Genomic DNA, 25,606 nt, shown 5'->3' with positions numbered 1-25,606 from the left:
AACATTTTCCCAGTGACAGCTAACGGTTAAGCTGACTGGTCTATAGTTATCTGTTTTTTGTCTCCCTCCCTTTTTGAATAAGGATGTTATATTGGCAGTTTTCCAACCCTCTGGGGCTTTTCCAGGATCTAAGGATTCTTGGAAGATTACTACCAGCGCATCCACTATCTCTGTAGCTACTTCCTTTAATATCCCAGGATGCACCCATCAGCTCCAGGGGACTTATCGGCCTTTAGTCCCATTAGTTTCCCTCGTACTTTTTCCCTAGTGATAGTTATTGGATTTATTTCCTCCCACCCTTTTGCTTCGTGATTATTTAGTATTTTTGGAATGCTATTAGTGTCTTCTACTGTGAAAACTGATGCAAAGTATTTATTCAGCTCCTCTGCCATTTCCTGGTTCCCCAGCCTCATTCTCTAACAGTCCTATATTGGCTTTGGCCTCTCTCTTCCTTTTTCTTTATTTAAAGAAGCTCTTACTGTCTGTTTTTATATTACTTGCTAGTTTACCTTCAAAGTTTATTTTCATGTCATGTGAAAACACAGCACATCTACAGGCTCCCCTTTATCCACAGCGCATATTAGTTTTTCAAAGAACTTCAATAACTTGATTAAGCATGATTTCCCTTTCACAAAACCATGTTGACTCTACCCAATTGCCTTGATTTTTTCTAAGTGCCCAATTATAACCTCCTTAATGGTCAATTCTAACATCTTCCCTAGTTTAGACGTCAAGCTAACTGGCCTATAGTTTCCTTTTTTCTGGCTCCCTTCTTGAATTGGGGGAGTTATATTTGCTACTTTCCAGTCTGATGGAACCTTTCCAGAATCTAGGGCATTTTGGAAAATTAACACCAACACATCCACCACCTCATTAGCCACGTCTTTTAAGACCCTGGGATGAAGTCTATCTGGACCTAGAGACTTGTCAGCCTGCAGCTCCATCAGTTTGCTCAATACCACTTCCCCAGAGATTGTAATTTCACTAAGCTCCCCTCTCCCTTCCACCTCCTGATTTACAGCTATTACTAGAATGTTTTTTATATTCTCTATGGTGAAGACCGAAGCAAAATATTTGTTTGTTTCATCCACCATTTCCTTATTATCTACTATTGACTCCCCATTCTCACTCTCTAGCGGACCAAAACTTACTTATTCTTTCTCTGTTTACATACCTGTAGAAGCTCTTGCTATCCATTTTTACATTTCTAGCTAGCTTCCTCTCACACTCTTAATTTTTTCTCCTGATTAACCTTTTAGTCATTCTCTGCCTTTTCTTTATATTCTGACCAATCGTCTGACCTGCCACTCATCTTTGTGCTTTTTTCATAAGTTTTCCTTAACTTCTTTTGTTAACCACAGATGGTGGGTCCTCCCTTTAGAATTTTTTTTAACAGTAGGAACATACTTATTCTGTGTATTCTGAAATATCTCCTTAAATGTCTGCCACTGCTTCACTATTAATCTATCCCCAAGCCTAGTATCCCAGTTCACTTCAGCTAGCTTAGCTCTCATGCCCATGTAGTTGCCATTATTTAAGTTTAAAATACTAATCTCAGACCCACTCTTCTCCCTTTCAAACTGGATGTAAAATCCAACCACATTGTGATCTCTGCTACCTAGGGGTGCCTTCACTCTGAGGTCATTAACTAATCTTGTCACATTACACAATACCAAGTCTAATATAACCTGTTCTCTGGTTGGTTGTGAAGGAAGATAGGGAGGTGTTAAGCTTTGAGTAAGTGAAAGGGGGAGGGGGGGAGATGAAGAACAATGTGAGGTTGTCCGCTTTGGCAGGAAGAACAGAAAAGCAAAATATTATTTTAATGGAGGGAGACTGCGGAACGCTGCAGTCCAGAGGGATCTGGGCATCTTTGTATATGAATCACAAAAAGTCAGCATGCAGGTACAGTAAGTGATCAGGAAGGAAAATGTAAGGGAGGGTGGAGCACAAAAGGAGGGAAGCCTTGCTACAGCTGTACAGGGCATTGATGAGGTCACACCTGGCATACTGTGTATAGTTTTGGTCACCATATTTAAGGAGTGACACACTTGCATTGGAAGCAGTTCAGAGAACTTATTCCTGGGATGGGGGGGTTGTCTTATGAGGGAAGGTTGAGCAGGTTGGGCCTATTCTCACCAGGGTTTAGAAAAATGAGTGGTGATCTTATTGAAACATATACATTTCTGAGGGGGCTTGACAGGGTCGATGCTGAGAGAATGATTCCCCTCATGGGGGAATCTAGAACCACAGGACACAGTTTAAAAATAACGGGTCTCCCTTTTAAAATGAAGATGAGAAGGAATCCCCTCTCTCAGAGTGTTGTTAATCTTTGGAATTCACTGGGCCAAAGAGCCAGTCATTGAATATATTCAAGGCTAAGTTAGACAGGTTTTTGATCTACAATGGAGTCAAGAGTTATTGAGGGTGGGTGGGGGTAGGGGATGGGGGTGGGGGTGGGGGGGGGGGGGTGGGGGGTGGGTTGGGAGGGGGTGCCTGGCAGACAGGAAAGTGGAGTTAAGGCCATAGTCAGATCAGCCATGATCTTATTGAATCGCAGAGCAGGTCTGAGGTGCTGAGTGGCCTAATCCTGCTCCTATTCCTATGTTCACCTTGTGAGCAGCGTATACAATACACTAAAACTGGAAGAGGTGCAAGTAAATCACGGCTTCACCTACTGCAATAACTGGAAGATAGCAGGTTAGGTGAGGCACCTTCAGGGTATACAAAGACTGAGGGGACTGGAAACTCCCAATGAAAGTCAATGGATTTCTGCCTCCTGTCCCATCGGCAGCGTACCCTGCCGAGGGCAGGAACAGAAAATCCCAGCCATGGAAATGCACCTCAGCTACAGTCAATGTCATCAGGAATAAAGAAAAATTGGAAAGAATGGACCAGGTCTTGTCTGAGGGCGACATCTCAGAGTCTGTGCTGTTAATTGGACTTTCCCTTCATCTTTCAACTGAATAATATTTTGCGCCATAACTAACTGGAAACATGATCTGATAACAGCATGGCGAGGGCAACAAGGACATCTAGGAGCTCAGTGAACAACAGGACCAACAGCGTCCCCTTAACCAATGAGATTTAAGGATTGACAAAGAAACTGAGCAACAACAGAGTTAGATATTGGGTGAATTAGAGTCAAATTAGGCACAGAAAGAAGAGAGAATGAAATATTAGATTAAGAGAAAAAAAGACAAAATAAAATGTAACAAAAAATCTCTAACAGTTTACCACCTAAAAAGTTTAAATTGTCCCCTTTCTGGGCCAGAGAGGTTGGCATGACATTAATTACCTAGTTGCAAGGATGTTCGAACACAGTCAACAGCCTTAATTTTCTGCGGACAGTTTATTAGACAATTAACTTGCAAGTATTTAAAACTAACTGGAAGGTAAGGCTGAGAAACTGTGTGCAGCTAATGGCTTAAATGGACCAGCAAATACTGGACATTTACAAATCATGTCTTCTCTCTTCACCCCTGTGTTAATGTTTTGTTAATTATATTGTTAAGATACATAGGTGGCGGGCATTGTTTAATTAAGTACCTATACTTATAAAGAGGGACTGCCTGGGCATCATGTGGGTTGGAATGCATCTTTAGCCCTGGAAACAACATTGTAGTTTAATTAAGTTTCCTTTAAAAATGTTTTCTTTTGTTACAGTGTCCCTTTAAGGGGCTATCACTTTAATATGTTAATTTACCCATTTGTTTAATGTTGTACTCAAAAGACTATAAAGGGGACTGCTGGGACACTGGGTTAGTAGGTAGGAGATAAACATATGTAATGCTGCATTCTGTAAATAAACCCATTATCAAGAAAAGGATTTGCTTCTAGTTTCATATTTTACCATCTGGCTTTGGATTCAATTAACACCCTGTGCTCAATGGCCAATTTGTATATTAATAAAAGCTTGCAGTACAAGGTTTTCTGCCAATATGTTTTATTCTAATTTCTGCTGTACATTTTGTGATTGTGAACATTATAATATCTAACATATTTGCAAATTTATCCTTGTTCCAAAGGGGGACGAAGGCCCATTGGGACCTCCAGGAAGCCATGGACCACTGGTAAGATCTAAACCTTACAAATACAACACATCTCCAGAATTGTATGCAAATGCCTCACATCATTGTTACGTAAGGGTGTCCTGTCACAGAAACTCAGTTAACATCCTGCACTGTTAATCTTCTAGAACTCATGCAGGAAAAATAGATCATACTACACACCGTTGCACCAGTACTTTTTGAACTGAATTCATGTGTAATTAATCACATGTAAAGTGCTGATTTCCTTTCAGGAATAATGGGGCTCTTTTTGCACTTTTAGCAAGAAGCCTTTTTAATGAATCCGAGGCATACAGGTCTTTTATTGAAGTTAGCAATGTTGCTGAACTTCATGCTAGAAGTTTTTAGCAGCAACGGGATGATAAAAGCTGTTGCAATAGACACAAAGAAAGTTAAAAACAAAAAACTGCGGATGCTGGAAATCCAAAACAAAAACAGAATTACCTGGAAAAACTCAGCAGGTCTGGCAGCATCGGCGGAGAAGAAAAGAGTTGACGTTTCGAGTCCTCGTGACCCTTTGACAGAACTAGGTGAATCCCAGGAAGGGGTGAAATATAAGCTGGTTTAAGGTGGTTGGTGGGGGGGGGTGGGGGGGGGGGGGTGGTGGGGGGCGGGGGGGGTGGGGGTTGGTGGGTGGGTGTTGGGTGGGGGGAAAGAAGTGGAGGGGGGTGTGTGGTTGTAGGCAAAAGCAGTGATAGAAGCAGATCATCAAAATATATCACAGACAGCAGAACAAAAGAACACATAGGTGTCGAAGTTGGTGATATTATCTAAACGAATGTGCTACTTAAGAATGGATGGTAGGGCACTCAAGGTATAGCTCTAGTGGGGCTGGGGGGAGCATAAAAGATTTAAAAATATTTAAAAATAATGGAAATAGGTGGGAAAAAGAAAAATCTATATAATTTATTGGAAAAAAAACAAAAGGAAAGGGGAAGAAACAGAAAGGGGGTGGGGATGGAGGAGGGAGGTCAAGACCTAAAGTTGTTGAATTCAATATTCAATCTGGAAGGCTGTAAAGTGCCTAGTCAGAAGATGAGGTGTTGTTCCTCCAGTCTGCGTTGGGCTTCACTGGAACAATGCAGCAAGCCAAGGACAGACATGTGGGCAAGACAGCAGGGTGGAGTGTTGAAATGGCAAGCGACAGGGAGGTTTGGGTCATTCTTGCGGACAGACTGCAGGTGTTCTGCAAAGCGGTCACCCAGTCTGCGTTTGGTCTCTCCAATGTAGAGGAGACCACATTGGGAGCAACGAATACAGTAGACTAAGTTGGGGGAAATGCAAGTGAAATGTTGCTTCACTTGAAAGGAGTGTTTGGGCCCTTGGACGGTGAGGAGAGAGGAAGTGAAGGGGCAGGTGTTACATCTTTTGCGTGGGCATGGGGTGGTGCCATAGGTGGGGGTTGGGGAGTAGGGGGTGATGGAGGAGTGGACCAGGGTGCCCCGGAGGGAGCGATCCCTACGGAATGTCGCCAGGGGGGTGAAGGGAAGATGTGTTTGGTGGTGGCATCATGCTGGAGTTGGCGGAAATGGCGGAGGATGATCCTTTGAATGCGAAGGCTGGTGGGGTGATAAGTGAGGACAAGGGGGACCCTATCATGTTTCTGGGAGGGAGGAGAAGGCATGAGGGCGGATGCGCGAGAGATGGGCCGGACACGGTTGAGGGCCCTGTCAATGACCGTGGGTGGAAAACCTCGGAAGAAGGAGGACATGTCAGAGGAACTGTTTTTGAAGGTAGCATCATCAGAACAGATGCGACGGAGGCGAAGGAACTGAGAGAATGGGATGGAGTCCTTACAGGAAGCGGAGTGTGAGGAGTTGTAGTCAAGGTAGCTGTGGGAGTCGGTAGGCTTGTAATGGATATTGGTGGACAGTCTACCACCAGAGATTGAGACAGCGAGGTCAAGGAAGGGAAGGGAAGTGTCAGAGATGGGCCACGTGAAAATGATGGAGGGGTGGAGATTGGAAGCAAAATTAATAAATTTTTCCAGGTCTAGACGAGAGCATGAAGCAGCACCGAAGTAATCATCGATGTACCGGAGAAAGAGTTGTGGATGGGGGCCTGAGTAGGACTGGAACAAGGAATGTTCCACTTACCCCATAAAGAGACAGGCATAGCTGGGGCCCATACGGGTACCCATAGCCACACCTTTTATTTGGAGGAAGTGAGAGGAGTTGAAGGAGAAATCGTTCAGTGTGAGAACAAGTTCAGCCCGACGGAGGAGAGTAGTGGTGGATGGGAATTGTTCGGGCCTCTGTTTGAGGAAGAAGCTAAGGACCCTCAGACCATCCTGGTGGGGGATGGAGGTGTAGAGGGATTGGATGTCCATGGTGAAGAGGAAGAAGTTGGGGCCAGGGAACTGGAAATTGTTGATGTGACGTAAGGTGTCAGAGGAATCACGGATGTAGGTGGGAAGGGACTGGACAAGGGGAGAGAGAAGGGAGTCAAGATAACGAGAAAAGAAAGTTTTTATGGCTCATGGCAGAAATTTTTGCCCAGATCTCTTTGCTCTATCTGATCTACACATGGGCATATGTGTAAGTGGCTTCAATGCAAAAACTGCCAAGGCAATCATCCAACTTCAAACTGAGTACACAACGTCAACAGTGAGGTTTCAAGTGAAGCATGTTGTTCTGCTTCTTTTCAAGAAAAAATAATGCGTCATCTTTAATTGACGTGCAATTGCATGGCAGATGTTGCAGATTCTTGCATTGTGTTTTTAACCTGTCATTTATTTTCAGGATGCCCACGTATAGATTTCTGAGTAAAAATAAATTGAATGCAAGGTATCACATTTCCCTATATAGGGATATGCAGGGATATAGACATGTGTACCACAATGAGTAGATAGTATCGAAGGCTTAAAGGGAAGCTAGATAAACACGTGCGAGAGAAAGGAAGACAGTGGCATAGTGGTAATGCCACTGGCATTGTAATTCAGAGGCTCTACGTGCATGGGTTTAAATCCCACCATGGCAGTTAGTGGAGTTTGAATTCAATCAATTAATTAGACTGGAATATAAAGCTAGTAATGATGCCCATGAACCTGTTGTTGATTGTTGCAAAAACACATCTGGTTTACTGCTTTCCTTCAGACAAGGACATCTGATGTCGGTACTTGGCCTACAAATGACTTCAGATCTACAACAATACATTAACTGACCTCTGAAATGGTATAGCAAGCTGTTTAGTTCAAGGGCAATTGAGGATGGGCAACAGGTGCTGTCCTTGCCAGTGATGCCCACATCCTATAAAAGAACCAATTTAAAAATAATGTAAATGGCAGGGTGAGATGGAGCAAGATGACAGGAAGACTCATGTGGAACATAAACACCAGCCCAGACAAGCTGGGTAATGGCCTGGAAAATAGAAGGTTAATGGGTGATTTGATTGTGTTTTTTTAAGATTTAGAAAGGAATTGATGGGTTAGATAATCTCAGCCTCTGCTGGTGGAGGAGTCTATGACAAGGGGACAGAACCTTAAAATCAAAGCCAGGCCATTCAGAGAAGTTAGGATGCACTTCTTCACACAAAGGCTGTAGGGGATGTGGAACTCTCTCTCACAAAGCACAGTAGATGTTAACTCTATTGATTGTTTTAAATCAGAGATTGTTAATTTTTGCAAGCCAAGGCTATTAAGGGACATGGAGCCAAGGTGGGTGGATGGTGTTAGGACCATTGAATGGCAGAACAGGCTCGAGGGGCTGAATGGCCTTTTCTTATGTTGTAAACTCTATGTAATTGTGTTTGGCCATTGAACTAGTCTTGTTTACTTCTGTGTGCAATGGATTGATTTGTTCTAGGGAAGGCTCGGCCGAAAAGGAAATCCTGGGCTGCTTGGACTAGAAGGCATTAAGGTAATTGCTATATTCTATCATTGCAAGAAAATTCTTTACACCCAATACACACACACTACACTTTCCTGTCAGCAGTACGATGAGTGCCAGTCCATCTACTGCTGGAAATAATTATTTCTTTCAGAGTCAGCTTACATTGCTAATAATAATTATTTTATATCCTTATTCTGATCATACAGGGGGAACAAGGAGATTTGGGAACCCTTGGGAAGATTGGAGAGCAGGTAGGTTTGATTCTTTTCCAAATTCAGTTGATTGTGAACACCCTGGCAAGTTTCAGCATGAACTGTGCAATTAGGTCCGGCTTTAGAGTTAAGTTTTTAATGTCATTTTGTATGTCATCAATGATAATAGCACTTTTGTTTCATCATCTGGGACACATGCAGGCCACTGCATCTGCAGATACCAGTTGGACACCTCGAATTATCCCAATGAGTATAAAATGAGCTACCTGGATGTGTTGCTATATCTATACACAGAAGGGGATGCACAAGTGATTAGTTGGAAATTACATCATTACTATTGCAGAGACACATGTTGTTCAAGTTTTTCATCTTGCACTCATCAGGACAAACACAAGAATGCCAGATTTCAAACAATCACAATTTATACTACAGGAGAAAAAGGTGCTGATTAATTGGAAAATCAACTCTGATTGGCCAGGCATTTCCATGGAGAAAGTAATGGGGAGCTAAAGGTTCCCCAATCTCCTGGGTAATTCATAAAAGATGTAAGGCTTGAGTATATTCCCTTTGTTTGCAGAAAATGGGTCCCTGTGTGTGAATTTATGTCACTTATAGCAAGCGTAAATGAGCCACGTTACAAGAGAAACTGATTATCTTAAATTTGTTGTTAGCGTAGCTATTAGCACATTCAAGATTGTTCAGCAAGTGCTGCCCGGTCGCAGAACCACACCTAACAGTAGACAAGCAGTGTCTATGCAAGTGGTATTTTCCAATAACGGGTTGCTGCCATTCAAAATGATGTTCTGCACACCACACAATTAAGCAACACCGTGTATGGATTTCAGTGCTGGTGTGATGCCAGATTTGTAGGCCATATGTCCCAGCAATTGGCTGATTGAATAAACAGCATGTTCCTTCGGTTATTCATAATAGGCAAGAGTACAGATTGTACTTAACCAGCCCACACTTACAAAACTCAAAACAAAACGCCTACTGTTAGATGTGGTTCTGCGATTGGGCAGCACTTGCTGAACAATCCTGAGTGCGCTAATAGCTACACTAACAACCAATTTGAGGTAATCAGTCGAGGATGTATTGTAGCTAATTTACACTTATTAGGAGTGACATACATTTATATGTAGGGACCTGTTCTCTGCAAACAAAAGGAATATGTTCCAGCCTTGTGCATTATTTGAATTACCCAGGACTTTGGGGAGTCTATTCCCTGTTGTTTTCTCCATGGCAATGCTTCAACCAATGAGCATCAACTTGCCAAGCAACTGACATCCTTTTCTCCTGTGGTGTAAATTGCTGTGATTGTTTGAAATTTGCCATTCTTGTGTTTGTCCTGGTGAGAACAAGATGAAAACCTTCGGCAACAAGTCCTTTTTTCAGCAAGATTCACATTCTGTACCACCAAGTGACTGTTTACATTATTAATGTCAGCAAAGAGGGAATGGGGTGGCCAGACTTTTACTAACGCTAAAATGTGACTACCCATGGAAATTTGCACCATATGAGGTGTAACTGTATTATAGCTTCTGTTACATGGAAACATATAGAAAATACAGCACAAAAATCGACCATTCAACCCAACTGCTTCATGACTCCACATGAAGTTTTCTCCCACCCCTCTTCATCTCAGCCACGTCCTTCTATTCCCTTCTCCCTCATGTGCTTATCCAACTTCCCCTAAAATGTATTTATGCTGTTCACCTGGATTCCTCCTCCTGGTAGCATATTCCACATTCTCACCATTCTCTGGGTAATGAGGTTTCTCCTGAATTTTCGATTGGATCTATTGGTGACTATGTTTAGAACAAGAAGGAGAGGGTACAGATTTAAAGTAATTGGCAAAAGAAGCAATGGAGCCAAGAAGAGAAACTTTTTCACACGGCGAGTGGGTAGGACCTGGAAGGCGCTGCCTGAGACTGTGGTAGGGGCAGGTTCAGTCGAGGCTTTCAAAAGGAACTAGACTGTTATCTGAAAAGGAATAATGTGCAGGGTTGCTGGGAGAAGGCGGGGAAATGGCATGAGGTGAATTGCTCATTCAGAGAGCTAGAACAAACACAATGGGCCAAATGGCCTCTTTCTATGCTATACCCATTCTATGTTATTATTAAACTTCTTGATTTTGGCATCCTTGCATTTTAAAATGGCCCCCAGCAGACAACTTGATGCAAATTCATTTGCAGCCCTTAAGGGGAGATGGTGGTGTAGTGATAGTGTCACTGGACTAATAATCCTTGGGCTAATGCTCTGGGGATGTGGGTTCAAACCCCACCACAGCAGTTGTTAGAGTCCAAATTCAATTAGTAAAACTTAAATTAAAAGCTAGTCTTATTAATGATGACCATGAAACCATTGCTGATTGTTGGAAAAACCCATCTGGGTCACTAATGTCCTTTAGGGAAGGAAATCTGCCATTCTTACCCAGTCTGGCCTACATGTGACTCCAGACCCACAGCCATGTGGTTGACTCTTAACTGCCCCTCTGAAAATAGCCGAGCAAGCCACTCAGTTCAAGGACAATTAGGGATGGACAGCGTACAGTGGCCTTGCCAGTGATGCCCTCATCCCATGAAAGAATAAATAAAGATGTTATACTGTTGATTTCCTCTTGGAAAGGCTTCCTTGTTAGACATTTTCAGATTGGCAATTTCAGCCGCTATTTGTAACTTGGGTGGAATCGCTTGGTCCTGTTGGCAGTGGGCGTCATGGTTGGTGGGGGGCGTAGAAGTCGGCGTGAGGGACAGGAATCGGTTTCACATTGGCGTGAAATCCCTGTGGGATTATCCAATGGTTTCTGTCATGGTGGAACGCAAGCCCCACTGGAGGCCAGCATGAATATGATTTGTATCCCGCTAACGGACGCAAAGCAAGGCCTGACCAGAATTGTTGCCCCCGTGTCCGATTTTCCATTACACCAGTGGGAAAACACACCAGCCTGGGACACATTTGGACAAGCGTGACGTACGGAAATTGGGACTTACCGCTAGAGCCTTGCTCAGGTCACGGACATCCGAGAAGAAGATGATGCTGGAGCCCGACAGCTACCGGACCCTGGAGGAACACGTGCATTGCCTGCTGGGTGGATTCCCATGGACATGGCTCCACCACGAAGCAGCTCTCGGGGAGGTGGGAGGTCTCTACTGATGCTTCAGGTCTGTTTCAGAACATCACGGTCTTGGCCATGGGCTGCTACAGATAATCGGCCAAATCCAGGGGCTGGTCATCTGACCACCAGATTGTGAACCCGAGCCTGCTCTAGATCTAGGCCCCACCGAGCTGTGTCTCTGCGCTGGTGCAGGGTGTGGGTAAGCGCTGTGATGGATCTTCCAGGCTGCTTATTTCCAGCTCTTCACTGGAGGAGGTGTCCTCTTGGCTGGAGGTGAGGATGTGGATGGAGCTGAGGGATTGGCTGGCTGAGGGTGTCGGTCGCTTGGCAGAGCTCCCTGTGAGCCAAAGTTGAGACAATTAGTGCATGGCAGCAGAGTCAAAAGCAGGAGAGAGGCACTCACTGTTGCATTGAGAGAGGGATGATGTGGTGCAGGATCTTCATGTGGGTGTTCGCCACTGACCTCACCATCAGGCACGGTTCACCCAGCACGATGGCACACTCCTCAAAGTGAAAACAAAAACAGAATTACCTGGAAAAACTCAGCAGGTCTGGCAGCATCGGCGGAGAAGAAAAGAGTTGACGTTTCGAGTCCTCATGACCCTTCGACAGAGGTCTTCTTTGCTTTCGGGGCCACTTGTCGCCTGGAGCAGTCCTGGTCTGTAGACATGATGCGCTTTAAATATGGTGCCCAGACAGAGGGAGCGCTGAGGTCACGGCGGGACAGGCAAATCCGAGGCCGCCCAGCAGCGATCCGGAGTTTCCTGTGAGTGTATTATTAATGAGGCAGGATGTGCCGGGAATGGGGCAATGCGGCATGAATACCAGCCATTCCGCTGGTGGGTAAAAGGCCTTTTTTCCCCCCTATTACCACACTTTGCGTAAATCTGGGACGATTCTGCCCATAGTTTGTGGTGCGTTGTCATAGTTGCATGTAAACCTGATTGTTGGAATGCCAATGCATTGCTTTGCCACCAGCAGCACCTGTAGACTTGATGCTAGACTCTGGGACAATATGCAGAGAAAGGGAGTACTCACGGTGAGCAGAGGAACACAGGTCAAATCTATGGGTATGTTTTTGCCGCGACTTTTGTGAATAAGGAGAAACTGGTTCCAGTGGCAAGAAGTTTAGTAAGCAGAGGACACAGATTTAAGAAAATTGGCAAAAAAAACCAGAGGTGATATGAGGGGTTAAAAAAATGCAGCAAGTTTATGATGACCTGGAACGCAATGCCTGAAAGGAAGGCAGAAGTAGATTCAGTAATAATTTTCAAAAAAGCAAATGGATATACAACTAGACAAGAGACTTTTGGAAAAGGGCAGTGGGAAGTTTGGATAGCCCTTTCAAAGAGCCGGCACAGGCGTGATAGGCTGAGTGGCCTCCTTCTGTTCTGTAGAATTATCTTAACTTTTTCAATATTGCAGCAATACAGAAATCATATTGTTCCTTGAATTTGTCTCCCAACTCAACCCCAAAGGTCAGAAATTTGAAAGACTGCCTGCCTGTCTGACATCTCTTGATTCTGCAAGAAAAATCTCTCAACATGGTATCAAAATGAGTTCAGAAAGTGTTGAGGGGGTCACCTTTCCCTAGTGTAGAGTTTTTTGAAAAATTAACAACATATAAGACACTGTTGTTCTTGACGTATGCTGCGGAGAGTTGAGGGAAAGCCATTTTCATCCAAATTGCACATTTAAACTCTTTATTCTTTCACAAGGCCAAAACTTATTGCCCATTCCCAATTGCCCTTGAACTGAGTGGTTTGCTAGGTCATTTCAGAGTCAACCACATTGCTGTGGGTCTGGAGTCACATGTAGGTCAGAGCAGGTAAGGACAACAGATTTCCTTCCCTAAAAGTGAACCAGATGGGTTTTTGCAAAACAGAAACAGAAATACCTGGAAAAACTCAGCAGGTCTGGCAGCATCGGCAGAGAAGAGCAAAGTTGACGTTTCAAGTCCTCATGACCCTTCAACGGGTATTTCTGTTTTTGTTTTGGATTTCCAGCATCCGCAGTTTTTTGTTTTTATATCTGAGTTTTTGCAAGAATTGATGATCGCTGTCACCAATAGTAGATGTAGATTCCCAATTTATCAACTGAATTTAAATTCCATCAGCTGCTGTGGTAGGATTTGAACCCACGTCCCCAGGCTCTCTGGATTATTATTCCAATGACATTACCATGACACCACCACCTCCCCTCTATAAACACTGTATAAAATCAATCCGAGTCACTGACCGAGGCTTGATTGATGGAGACCTATCCATTATCTCCACTCTGGCTGGGAATATTGGTATCACTGTAAGCACCCCTTAAAGGCAAGTTAAAGACAATCCAATATCCCCAAGTACAGGAATAAGGAAGTTTGCTCTGACTTGCTTGGTTCTGGAGTCAAATGGTTAAAGAACACAGCAATACTTTAAACTCTGTCATCAGGAAGGCAAAGAAATGGTTGCTTATGACATACAGGTGTAAAAACCCCCCATAATGCACAGGTCTTTCTAATTATATAGTACAGCGATATATCATAGTTGATACCATCCAGACAGACCAGCGCTTTCTAAAAGGGTTTTACTAAAAGCTTTTGTAGATTTAAACTATAACAAAAAGCTTATGCAGAGAATATGGTTTTAGTTTTCCTTTGGTCTGGCAAATCATGAGAAATATTTTCTAAAATGTATCTCAACTGGATTAATACACTGGCCTTTTGCCTGTTAATCTTGATTTGATTCTAACCCAGGGCAATCAGACAAAAATCTTCTTCCTGATGACTAAGCCTCTCAGTTCCTCAATCCAGTTTAGTCAGTGTGAATCCGCGACGCAAACATGTCTAGAATTTGGTCGTTGTGTTTGAAGAGTTCAAGGGAGAGTTGATGCTCGGAGCGTAAATATCAGACTGCTACATTGAGCATAGACCTAATGTGAAACCCATGTGAACCCATATGAGTCCTATAGGAGCAGGAGGAGGCCCTTTAGCCTCTTTCGCCCATTCTGCTGTTCAATTTTATCATGGGTGATTGGTACCCCAACTCCATCTACCTACCTTGGTTCAGGATCCTTTGATGACTTTCCTAATACGCGTCTATCAATTGTGGTTTTGAAATCCTCAATTGGCCCCCCAGACTGAACAGCTTGTTGAAGGAGAGAGTTCCAGAGTCCCATCCCCCTGGGTGTGAAGAAATGCTTCCTAACGTCACCCCTGTATGACTTAGCGCTAGGATGGCCTTTGATCTGGAAGTGCCCTGCACTAACTCTGCTGAACCAAAACACGGCTATGCCTCAAATGGGCTTGATGGTTTACCACCATCGCCCAATGCCATCCCCTTGCCACCCACAACAAACACCCAGACATGAAGATCCACAATAAATACTAGCAGACTTCAGCGGAAGCATTTTGGTGGGTTTTTCTCCAAGTCAGAGGATTGGGGATATAAGCCGCATTCCAGGACTTAACCAGCATTTGGCATTCACAAGAACAAATTTCCTCCGGTTGGTCAACCTTGCCGTCATCAAGGTAGCCATAGGAACACGAGGAGGAGGGTATTTAGCCCCTTGAACCTGTTCCACCATTCAATGAGATCATGGCTGATTTGTAACCTCACTCTGCCTTTGCCCCATATCCCTTAATACCTTTGGCTAACAAAAATCTCTCAATTTCAGATTTAACATGAAAAATAGACTTAGTGTTAATGGATAAACGTGGAAGAGAGATAGAAACTTCTACCACCTTCTGTGTTTGTGAGAGTTTCCTAAGCTCATACCACAGAAGAGTGCTGATCTACAGACGTGCCCATGAGCTATTAACATGAGCTGATTGAGGAGAATGGTGTCAATGCAACCTTTACTCTGAGGACAGGATCAAGTGAATAAAATTCTATTTACACTGACAACTGGGCATAACTTTAAAATCTGAGCCAACCCATTCAGGAGTGAAGTTACCAAAAACTTCTTCACACAAAGGGTGGTAGAAGGCTGGAACTCTCTCCCACAAAAAGCGGTGGGTGCTAGCTTAATTAATAAGTTTCAATCTGAGGTGGATAGACTTTTTTTTTACCGGAAGAGGGGAATCAGGATATGCAACCAAGGTTGAAGTGGGGCCACCAATCAGTCGATGGCCGAACAGGTTCAAGCAGCTGAATGGCCTCCTCCTGTTCGCTAGTTCCGATATGAAAATGATCAGACTAACCTATCTGCAGTGTAAAGTTGATATCTTTATCTTTTCGCAGGGTCCTGCTGGCTTGCCTGGACCAAGAGGTCCCACTGGAATACTCGGTGAAAAGGTAAAACCCCCACATGTCATTCCAATAACCATCCTTCAACTCAAACCTTTACTCCCTGAAAAGAAGCTGCTTTTTTTCTCCAACAGTTTTAAGATGTTTCCAGTTGTGCACAGCTGTTCCTGAAGACAGCTGGACTGCTAACGCAGGGATCAGGTTTGTGACACAACAGGTGTTGCTGTAGATTTTGCTGTAGCAGGGCACCTAACAGTGTCTGCCCTGAGTTAGAGTCATCCCCACCCCATCCAGCACTAAACATGTGTGCCTGATAAGGTTGCTGGAAATGAGCTGCTAACATTACAGCGAGAGTAACGTGACATCTGAATGAAGAGGGCAAGCAGTCTATCTCCTGTACCAATCAGGTTCTGAGATTTAACAGTGCAAGGGTGGAGAGGGAAGTGGGAGGGTGAGTGGGTGAATTAAGTGGCAAATTGGGTACAGAAAGAGAAATAAAGAGAAGGAAAGAAAGATTAGATTGAGAGAGAGAGAGAGAGAAAAGAAAAGCAAAATTTTTTTTTTTAAAATTTGACATATTTAAAATTGTCCAAAACAATTCTAAACCTTTTGTTCACTCATTCTACCACTGACACACAGTGGCAGCAGTGTGTACCAGCGCCTTGCCAAGGCTCCTTCGACAGCACTTTCCAAACCCGTGACCTCTACCATTTAGAAGGACAGGGCAGCAGATACATGGGAACACCACCACCTGGAAGTTCCCCTCCGAGTCACTAACCATCCTGACTTGGAAATATATCGCCGTTCCTTCACTGTCGCTGGGTCAAAATCCTGGAACTCCCTCCCTAACAGCACTGTGGGTGTACCTACACCACATGGACTACAGCGGTTCAAGAAGACAGCTAAGCACCACCTTCTCAAGGGCAATTAAGGATGGGCAATAAATGCTGCCTTACCAGTGATACCCACACCCCATGAACGAATATCTTAAAGGAAATTTCCGCTGATTATCAGCTATTAATACATATCATGTCGTCAAACGGGTTCTTGTGACGTCATGACAAAACTTAACTTTCTTTGGTGGGTTTAATGGACAAATGCAACTTTCTAAATCAAATGAACAGGCTGAGGGCGAGCTGCCATTTTTCACACAGCTAACACTGGGACGGTTTAACATAGGCAGCTATACCTGGATCTTCCCATTTAACAGCACTTTCTCCTCACCTGAAACTGATGTTGCATTTACCCAAAAATAATGGTCAGCGCCATTAACTTCACTCATATTCTGGCAGCAAATTGTGCCCCAACTCGTCTCCCTAACCTGTTCCAATTCCCTGTAAAAAATGTGCAAACATATAAGATTGAGGTGACAACCTGCCCCTCTAGATGCGAGTCCAAGTGCTCCTGCATCTGCCCTAAATATAGCAGGAAGATGTAAATCCACCCGCCTAGAGCATTTACTGGTTTTTGCTTCAGTAAAATTAGAGACAGGACTTATCACTTAGTGGTGCAATGGGTAATATCCCTGCCTCTGTGCCAGAAACTGGATTTGAGTTCCTCTCCAGGACTTAATGGCCACGGAAAGTGCGTTCATAACACAGCCAAACAGGTTGACTATCAACCTGCGGTATAACTACCACAGGTGGTAAGAGTGGGAGAGATTCCTGCTCAGTCATGCTTGATCAGGTTTTAGCCAAGCTACCTGTTCCAGGAAATGCAGGCGACAGGAGCAGATACACGGGTGTGTTTTGCCTCCTTCACACGTTTCTAAATGCAGGAAGCCTTCTTAATTTAAATCACAGCGACATTATTAAACAGCCGTTCGGGAAAAAAAAGTGTCGAGGTTTGGAATTTGTGAAATGTCAACTCATTTCTAACACCATCGCATCACTCTAGAACATTCTCTGACCTCAGGATGACTGTAAATGAATCACAGGCAGTGAAGGATGTTTTGAAGTGTAGCCACTGTTGTAATCTAGAAATGCAATGACCAATTTGCACATAGCAAGCCCCCACAAACAGCAGTGTAATAATAATCAGATGATCTGTTTTAGTGATGTTAGTTGAGGAATGAATATTGGACAGGACACCAGAGTGGAGTTCCCTGATTCACTTGTACCATGAGATCTTTTGAGATCTTTTACATCCAACTGAGAGGAGATGGGACCTCGATTTAATGTCAACAGTGCAGCTCTCCCTCAGTACTGACCCTCTGACAGTGCAGCAGTCCTTCAGTCTGTCCCTTTGACAGTGCAGCGTTCCCTCAGCACTGCCCCTCCGACAATGCAGTGCTCCCTCAGTACTGACCCTCCAACAGTGCAGTTGTCCGTCAGTACTGATCCTCCAACAATGCAGCACTCCCTCAGTACTGACCCTCTGACAGTGCAGCACTCCCTCAGTACTGACCCTCTGACAGTGCAGCACTCCCTCAGTACTGACCCTCTGACAGTGCAGCACTCCCTCATTACTGACCCTCTGACAGTGCAGCACTCCCTCAGTACTGACCCTCTGACAGTGCAGCACTCCCTCAGTACTGACCCTCTGACAGTGCAGCACTCCCTCAGTACTGACCCTCTGACAGTGCAGCACTCCCTCAGTACTGACCCTCTGACAGTGCAGTGCTCCCTCAGTAATGACCCTCCAACAGTGCAGTGCTGTCACAGTACTGACCTTCCAACTGCAGTACTCCCTCAGTACTGACTCTGTGAAAGTGCAGCACTCCCTCAGTACTGACCCTTTGACAGTGCAGTGCTCCCTCAGTACTGACCCTCTCACAGTGCAGCACTCCCTCAGTACTGACCCTCTGACAGTACAGCACTCACTCAGTACTGACCCTCTGACAGTACAGCACTCACTCAGTACTGACCCTCTGACAGTGCAGCACTCCCTCAGTACTGACCCTCTGACAGTGCAGCACTCCCTCAGTACTGACCCTCTGACAGTACAGCACTCACTCAGTACTGACCCACTGACAGTGCAGCACTCCCTCAGTACTGACCCTCTGACAGTGCAGCACTCCCTCAGTACTGACCCTCTGACAGTGCAGCACTCCCTCAGTACTGACCCTCTGACAGTGCAGCACTCCCTCAGTACTGACCCTCTGACAGTGCAGCACTCCCTCAGTACTGACCCACTGACAGTGCAGCACTCCCTCAGTACTGACCCTCTGACAGTGCAGCACTCCCTCAGTACTGACCCTCTGACAGTGCAGCACTCCCTCAGTACTGACCCACTGACAGTGCAGCACTCCCTCAGTACTGACCCTCTGACAGTGAAGCACTCCCTCAGTACTGACCCTCTGACAGTGCAGCACTCCCTCAGTACTGACCCTCCAACAATGCAGCACTCCCTCAGTACTGACCCTCTGACAGTGCAGCACTCCCTCAGTACTGACCCTCTGACAGCGCAGCACTCCCTCAGTACTGACCCTCTGACAGTGCAGCATTCCCTCAGTACTGACCCTCTGACAGTGCAGCACTCCCTCAGTACTGACCCTCTGACAGTGCAGCACTCCCTCAGTACTGACCCTCTGACAGTGCACTCCCTCAGTACTGACCCTCTGACAGTGCAGCACTCCCTCAGTACTGACCCTCTGACAGTGCACTCTCTCAGTACTGACCCTCTGACAGTGCAGCACTCCCTCTGTACTGACCCTCTGACAGTGCAGCACTCCCTCTGTACTGACCCTCTGACAGTGCAGCACTCCCTCAGTACTGACCCTCTGACAGTGCAGCACTCCCTCAGTACTGACCCTCTGACAGTGCAGCACTCCCTCAGTACTGTCCCTCCGACAGTGCAGCGCTCCCTCAGTACTGACCCTCTGACAGTGCAGCACTCCCTCAGTACTGACCCTCTGACAGTGCAGCACTCCCTCAGTATTGACCCTCTGACAGTGCAGCACTCCCTCAGTACTGACCCTCTGACAGTGCAGCACTCCCTCAGTACTGACCCTCTGACAGTGCAGCACTCCCTCTGTACTGACCCTCTGACAGTGCACTCCCATTGAGCCATAGCTGTCATCGTTGCTATACAGCATTGACAATTTAGTATTGGTCAGTGCATGGCTAATTCAGAACATTTCAAAATGAAGTAAATAGTTCATGATTCTGCACAATCCCCAAATGAAACAGTAGCCCAGACATTACTTTGTGATGGTATAACAGGAATGCTTAACAGTCATATTGAGTTCCTGTGTTTGTTATTTTAACTGAGCCATTGCCTTTGTTGGTGATGATTGCTTTTCATTGAGTGAACAAGAGGAATTTGATACAGATGCCTTTCTTGGAAAGTATCAAATAACATCCAGGCAGCTGTTCCACAAGGAACAGGAAAGGAAAATTTTGAGACAGTCCCTTAGTGTTAATAGTTACAAGTATTGTCCAATATATCGAAACAACCCTAACCGTGTGGTCCTCAATTTAAGAGTCAGGCTGTGAGGCTCCCTCCTCAACCCCCTTTTTAATGGACGGCTAATAGATACTTTCGGCGGGATTCTCCACCCCCCACCCCCCCACCACTGACGCCCGCTGCTGGGATTGTCCGCTTCCACTGAAAGTCAATGGGCTTTTGGCTGGGCCACTGAATCTCCCACAGCAGGTCCCATCACAGTGGGTCCAGAGAACACCAGCCTCTGGGGCTTATTAATCATATTCACAGCTATTTTGTTTTCACCTTCCACACACAACCGCATAAAAGGCTGGTTTAAAATAGGCTCGTGGAATAGGAGGGCTTGTGTCAGCTTGGATAAAAATCGTGGCTGAAGGATTGAAAAATCGGAGTGGTATTAAATGGTTATTTTTCAGACTGGAGGATGATGGTGCTCTCTAAGGGTCAGGGCTAGGACCATTGCTTTTACTGATACAAAAATGACTGGAATATCGGTATACAGAGTAAAATTACAAAATTTGCCAATGATACCAAACTTGGAGGTGTGGCAGACACCAATGGACTGCAACAGGATACATAGAGAGGCTAGCAGAATGGGCAGACAAGTGGCAGAAGGAACTTAATACAGAGAAATGTGAAGTGATGCATTTTGATAGAAGGGATAGGGAGAGGCAATATTGACTGAATGGCACAGTTGTAAAGTGTGCAGAGATGGAAGGACCTGGTGCATGTACATAGATCTTTGAAGGTGTTAGGACATATTGAGAAAATGGTTAGCAAAGCACATGGAATCTTGGACTTCATAAATAGTGTATTGAGTACCAAAGTGGCAAGTATTTTCTATTTGGTTATGACATATGGGCATCATCGCCAGCATTTATTGACCATCCCTTAGTTGCCCTTGAGAAGGTGGTGGTGAGCTACCTTCTTGAACTGCTGCAGTCCATGTGCTGTGGGTACACCCACAGTGCTGTTAGGGAGGGAGTTCCCAGGATTTTGTCTATATCGCCGTTCCTTCACTGTCGCAGGATCAAAATCCTGGAACTCCCTTCCTAACAGCACTGTGGGTGTACCTACACCACATGGGCTGCAGCAGCTCAAGAAGGCAGCTCACCACCACCTTCTCAGGGGGCAACTAGGGATGGGTAATAAATGCTGGCCCAGCCAGTGAATCCCATGAAAGAATAAAAAAAGACACAGGTTAAGGTTTTGCCAGAGATGTAGGAGGGATACAGGAAAGAATATTTTATGTTGTGACTGTTAATGACCTCGAACTGTGCACGAAGATGCTGGATGCTTCTCCTCTATCAGAAACAACAATTTGCAAATAACTCAAAATAATATGATTGACAAAAGAACGAAAAGCAAGATTTTCTTTTCTTTTATTCTGATCTGAAATGTGATGCCTGATAAGGTGGTGGAGGCAAATTCAATAATAACTTTCAAAAGGGAATTGGATCATTTTTGTAGGGCTATGGGAATAGAGCAGGGGAGTGGAACTAATTGGATAGCTCTTTCTAAGAGCTGGTACAGGCATGATGGGTCAAATGGCCTCCTTCTATACTGGATGATTCTATGATTCTAATGCTGCAGATTGTGCAAAGGCCAGTGGCACTCCTTAAGTGCTGAAAGGTATTTATCTGCATTTTCTCTGATAGTTATTGAGAGACAACCAGTGCAGCCCGATCCATCTGGTTGATCTCGTTCAAGAGTGAGAGACGAGAACAACAACTGATATTTATATAGCTACTTTAACATAGCAAAATAGCCAAGGCTCCTCACCGAAGCATTATCAAACAAAATTTGACAGCGGATCACCTGATTATTAGGGCAGATGGCCAAAGGAGTGAATGAGGCAGATGCTGTGGAGATACTTAAAGAAAGGAGGAGAGGTGGAGAGTCAGAGAGGGTTAGGGAGGGAATTCCAGAATTAGGCCCAAACAGCTGAAGGCACAGCCACCAGTGGTGGAGCCATGGAAATCGAGGACTCACAAGAGGCCAGAATTGGAGGAACACAGAGATCTCAGAGGGTTGTGGGGCCAGAGGAGGTTACAGAGGTAGGGAGGGGTAAGGCCATGGAGGGATTTGAAGAGAAGGCTGCGAATTTTAAATTCAAGGTACTGCGGAACTGGGAGCCAAGTAGGTCAGTAAGCACAGGAAGTGATGGGTAATCTGGACTTGGCACGAGTATTGAATTCTCACAATTCTGAGGTAAATCCACAGGGATCTGTTTTGGAGATGGAAATATGCCTGGGGGTTCGAGTGATTCAAATTCTTAGCAATTTATATTTGTCTGACAGATGTTTGATACTCAGTCTGCCTGAAGGGCAAAGGGTTACTTCAGTGTAGTGACAAATCTATACTCTTAACATGCAAAGTCTATGGGAAGCGCACATATATGCTTTATGTTGTGACAGTGATCATCAAAAGAATAATGATCCACAACAAATCAATATCATCAACCTGCCTGTGTTAAAAATAGAATTTGCATTCATATAGCGTCTTTCACAACTTTAGAATGTCCCAAAGCAGCTTAAAGCCAATGAAGTACTTTTTAAAAATTGCACTGTAGGAAGCATGTCAACCAATTTGTGCAGAGTTTATCTTTTGATCTGATCCAAATTGCAAACTATGTTTTAAGAGTAAAGAAGCCTTGCTACAACTGAAACACGCACGACATAGTTGAGGCCACATCTGGAGTACTGTGCTCTCCTTATGAAGAACATACTTGCCCTAGAGTTCTGAGTTCCAAAAAAAGAGTCACATTGGACTGGAAACGTTAATTCTGTTTCTCTCTGCACAGATGCTGCCAAATCTGCAGAGCTTCTCCAGCATTTTGTTTTTACTTACCCTAGAGGGACTGCACCAAAGATTCATCAGACTGGTTCCTGGGATGAAAGGATTGCCCTATGTGAAGAGATTCAGTAGACTAGTCCCATATTTCCTGGAGTTCAGAAGACTGAGAGGAGATCTCATTGAAACATAGAACATTTTTAAGGGACTTGACAGGGTAGATGCTGAGAAAATGTTTCTCCTGGCTGTGAAATCTAGAACATGGGAACACAGTCTCAGAGTGAGGGGTAGGACTGAGATGAGGAGAAATTTCTTCACTCATAGGGGTATGAATATTTGGAATTCTCTACCCCTGTGAGTTGTGCCTGCTCAGTCTTTTTGAGTATATTCAAGATAGAGGGCAATAGACTTTTGGCTACAAAGGAAATTAGGGGATATAGGTATGGTGCAGAAAGGTGGGGTTGAGATAGAAGGTCAGCCATGATCTTGTTGAATGGTACAGCAGGGTTGAAGGGCCAAATAGGCTGTCCCAGCCCCCATTTCTTACGCTTTCATGTTTCATTGTTGAGTTTGGAATAAGATGGGGAGATTTTGAGTGCTTGCAATGATCGTTTGACTGCTTGCCTATGAAGGAAGCCATTGCTTGACATTGTGATTTTTCCCCTTAATTCAGGGTGATCGTGGGGATCCAGGTCCTTTGGGACCTTCTGGAGAGAAAGGATCCATGGTAAGCAGTAAGTCAGATATACCTTACGCGAAGATCATCATGTTTTTTCAATGTTAAATCCAGGTTCAATCCCAATTGTTCATGTTAATTTTCCATTTCAACATGCTTTGTTGGGTCAGGATATTATGGCTAACAGAACCATGGCAAGTAGTTAGAGTTAAAATCATTGAATGGTTATAGCATAGAAGGAGGCCATTAGGCCTGTCAAGTTTGTTCTGGTTCCCTGCAAGAGTAGTTTAGCCAGTCCCAGTTCTTTCCCCGTAGCCCTTCAATTAGCCATGATCCAATTGAATGGCAGAACAGGCTCTAGTGGCTGAATGGCCTCCTTCTGTTCCAATGTTCCATTGTCCTTTCCAATTCTCCTGGTGGGGTTTGAAATTCCGGCAAAGGTTCAACTTGACCCTTTGTACAATTGAAACATTCATCAGTTTTCAAATATTGCATGTACTTACAAAGCTATAAGGTTTAGACTGGGTTTGAATGCATAGCATGACAAAAGGAGTGGTATAGGTCTGAAAACATCAGGCAGTCTCTCACCACTTGGACATTTACCAAGTATTTAAATTTAGATTTAAAACAGGTAGATAGTGGCATAGTGGTGGTAACGCCACTGGGCTAATAATCCAGAAACCCAGATTCATCCTCTGGAACACTTGGGTTCAAATCCCACCACAGCAACTGGTGGAATTTGAATTCAATAAAATCTGGAATATAAAGCCAGTATCAGTAATGATGAGCATGAAACCATCATCAATTATCACAAAAACCCATCTGGTTCTCTAAAGCCGTTTAGGGAAGGAAATCTGCTGTCCTTACCTGATCTACATGTGACTCTAGACCCACAGCAATGTGGTTGACTCTGAAATGGCCTCTGAAATGACCGAGCAAGCCACTCCACTCCACTCACTTTGAGGGCAGTTTAGGAATGGACAACGAATGCTGGTCTTGCCTGCAATGTCGCATCACAGTGTGCGTCCTTAACGTTAAAATTAATGCTGGACCAGTGGTGATACACCATCAGCAGTATAATTCCAAATAACCAGTTACATCCACACTCTACAGGTACTGCCTGAGGCTGAACCTGCGATGTAATTGCAAAGTGCATAAGTCACAGAAGGAGGATTGTCATCACAAGCTTAAAAAGCCCAAAAAGGCTTGAAAAATTTTTCATTTATATAGCAACTTTGATGTAGTGAAACATCCCAAGGTTCTTCCCAGGAAAGTCATCAGACAAAACTTTGCACTGAATCACAAAATGAGATATTGGGAAAGGTGACTAAAATTTGGTCAAAGAGGTAGATCATAAGGAGTGTCTTAAAGGAGGAGAGAATTACAGGAAAATTTAGGGAGGGAACTCCGGAGCTTAGGATCCAGACAGCTGAAGGCTGCCAATGGCCAAGTGATTAAAATCGGGATGTACAAGAAGCTAAAATTGGATGAGGGCAGAGATCTCGGAGGGTTGTAGAGCTGGAGGAGGTTACACAGGTAGGGAGCAGTTAAGCAATGGAAGGATTTGAAAACAAGGATGAGAATTTTAAAGTCAAGGAAAGAGCAGAGTGGGAGCCGATGTAGGTCAGTGAGCACAGGGATAATGGGGGTATGGGGCATGGTGCGAGTTCGAACATGAGCAGCAGAGTTTTGGATGAGCCCAAAGTTTTGGAAGGTGCAAGATGGGAGACGACAGGGTTGTAAAGTGGTATCAAATCGTGTTTCCCCAAATTCAGGGGAAGCAGTGACCCAGTGGTGGTGTCAATGGACTGGTGTTCCACAGACGCAGGGTAATGCTCTGGGGACCCGGGTTCGAAAAAAAAGATAGCTTCCTTTGAACACCTGCTGGGTCTCGCACTCACTATTTGCCTCAGTTATCGAGTAAAACTAGATAGAGATTTCAGCCAGTTCAACCTTGGTTTGTCACAGAAATTCACAGTTCTTTCTAAAATTGAACACCCTGAATGCAAGAACTCAGGTGTTACTGCTATTCATTAGTGCTGTGCTCGCTTAGTAAAGGGATTGGCTGGGACTTCTCGGTCCTGCTTACCACAGGGATCATCGCAAGCGAGACAGAACATTTGACTGACCATCGAAAGGTCCGTGGACCTCGGGAGGGAATTCCGGTCCCACAGCAGCAGACAGGAACGGAAAATCCGGCCTGTTAGAATAGGCTGGGGCTCTTTCCTCCGGGAAAGTGAAGACTGAGGCCTGACTTGATAGAGGCGTTTAAAATTATAAAGGAGTTTG

General features: G+C 44.6%; 1 protein-coding gene across 1 annotated transcript in view; it reads left to right on the top strand.

Annotated features, from left to right (window-relative positions):
* LOC121289422 (collagen alpha-1(XXIV) chain) overlaps positions 1-25,606 on the top strand; it is a 615,168-nt gene that overhangs the window by 456,384 nt on the left and 133,178 nt on the right. Inside the window, exons 21-25 of the mRNA XM_041208885.1 lie at positions 4,029-4,073; positions 7,874-7,927; positions 8,107-8,151; positions 15,457-15,510; positions 23,315-23,368. Coding sequence (XP_041064819.1) covers positions 4,029-4,073; positions 7,874-7,927; positions 8,107-8,151; positions 15,457-15,510; positions 23,315-23,368 — 252 coding nt within the window. The remainder of the gene's footprint in view (positions 1-4,028; positions 4,074-7,873; positions 7,928-8,106; positions 8,152-15,456; positions 15,511-23,314; positions 23,369-25,606) is intronic.

This window comes from Carcharodon carcharias, chromosome 16 (assembly GCF_017639515.1).
Source record: "Carcharodon carcharias isolate sCarCar2 chromosome 16, sCarCar2.pri, whole genome shotgun sequence".
NCBI lineage: Eukaryota > Metazoa > Chordata > Chondrichthyes > Lamniformes > Lamnidae > Carcharodon > Carcharodon carcharias.
This window is presented reverse-complemented; position numbering and strand designations above follow the sequence as displayed.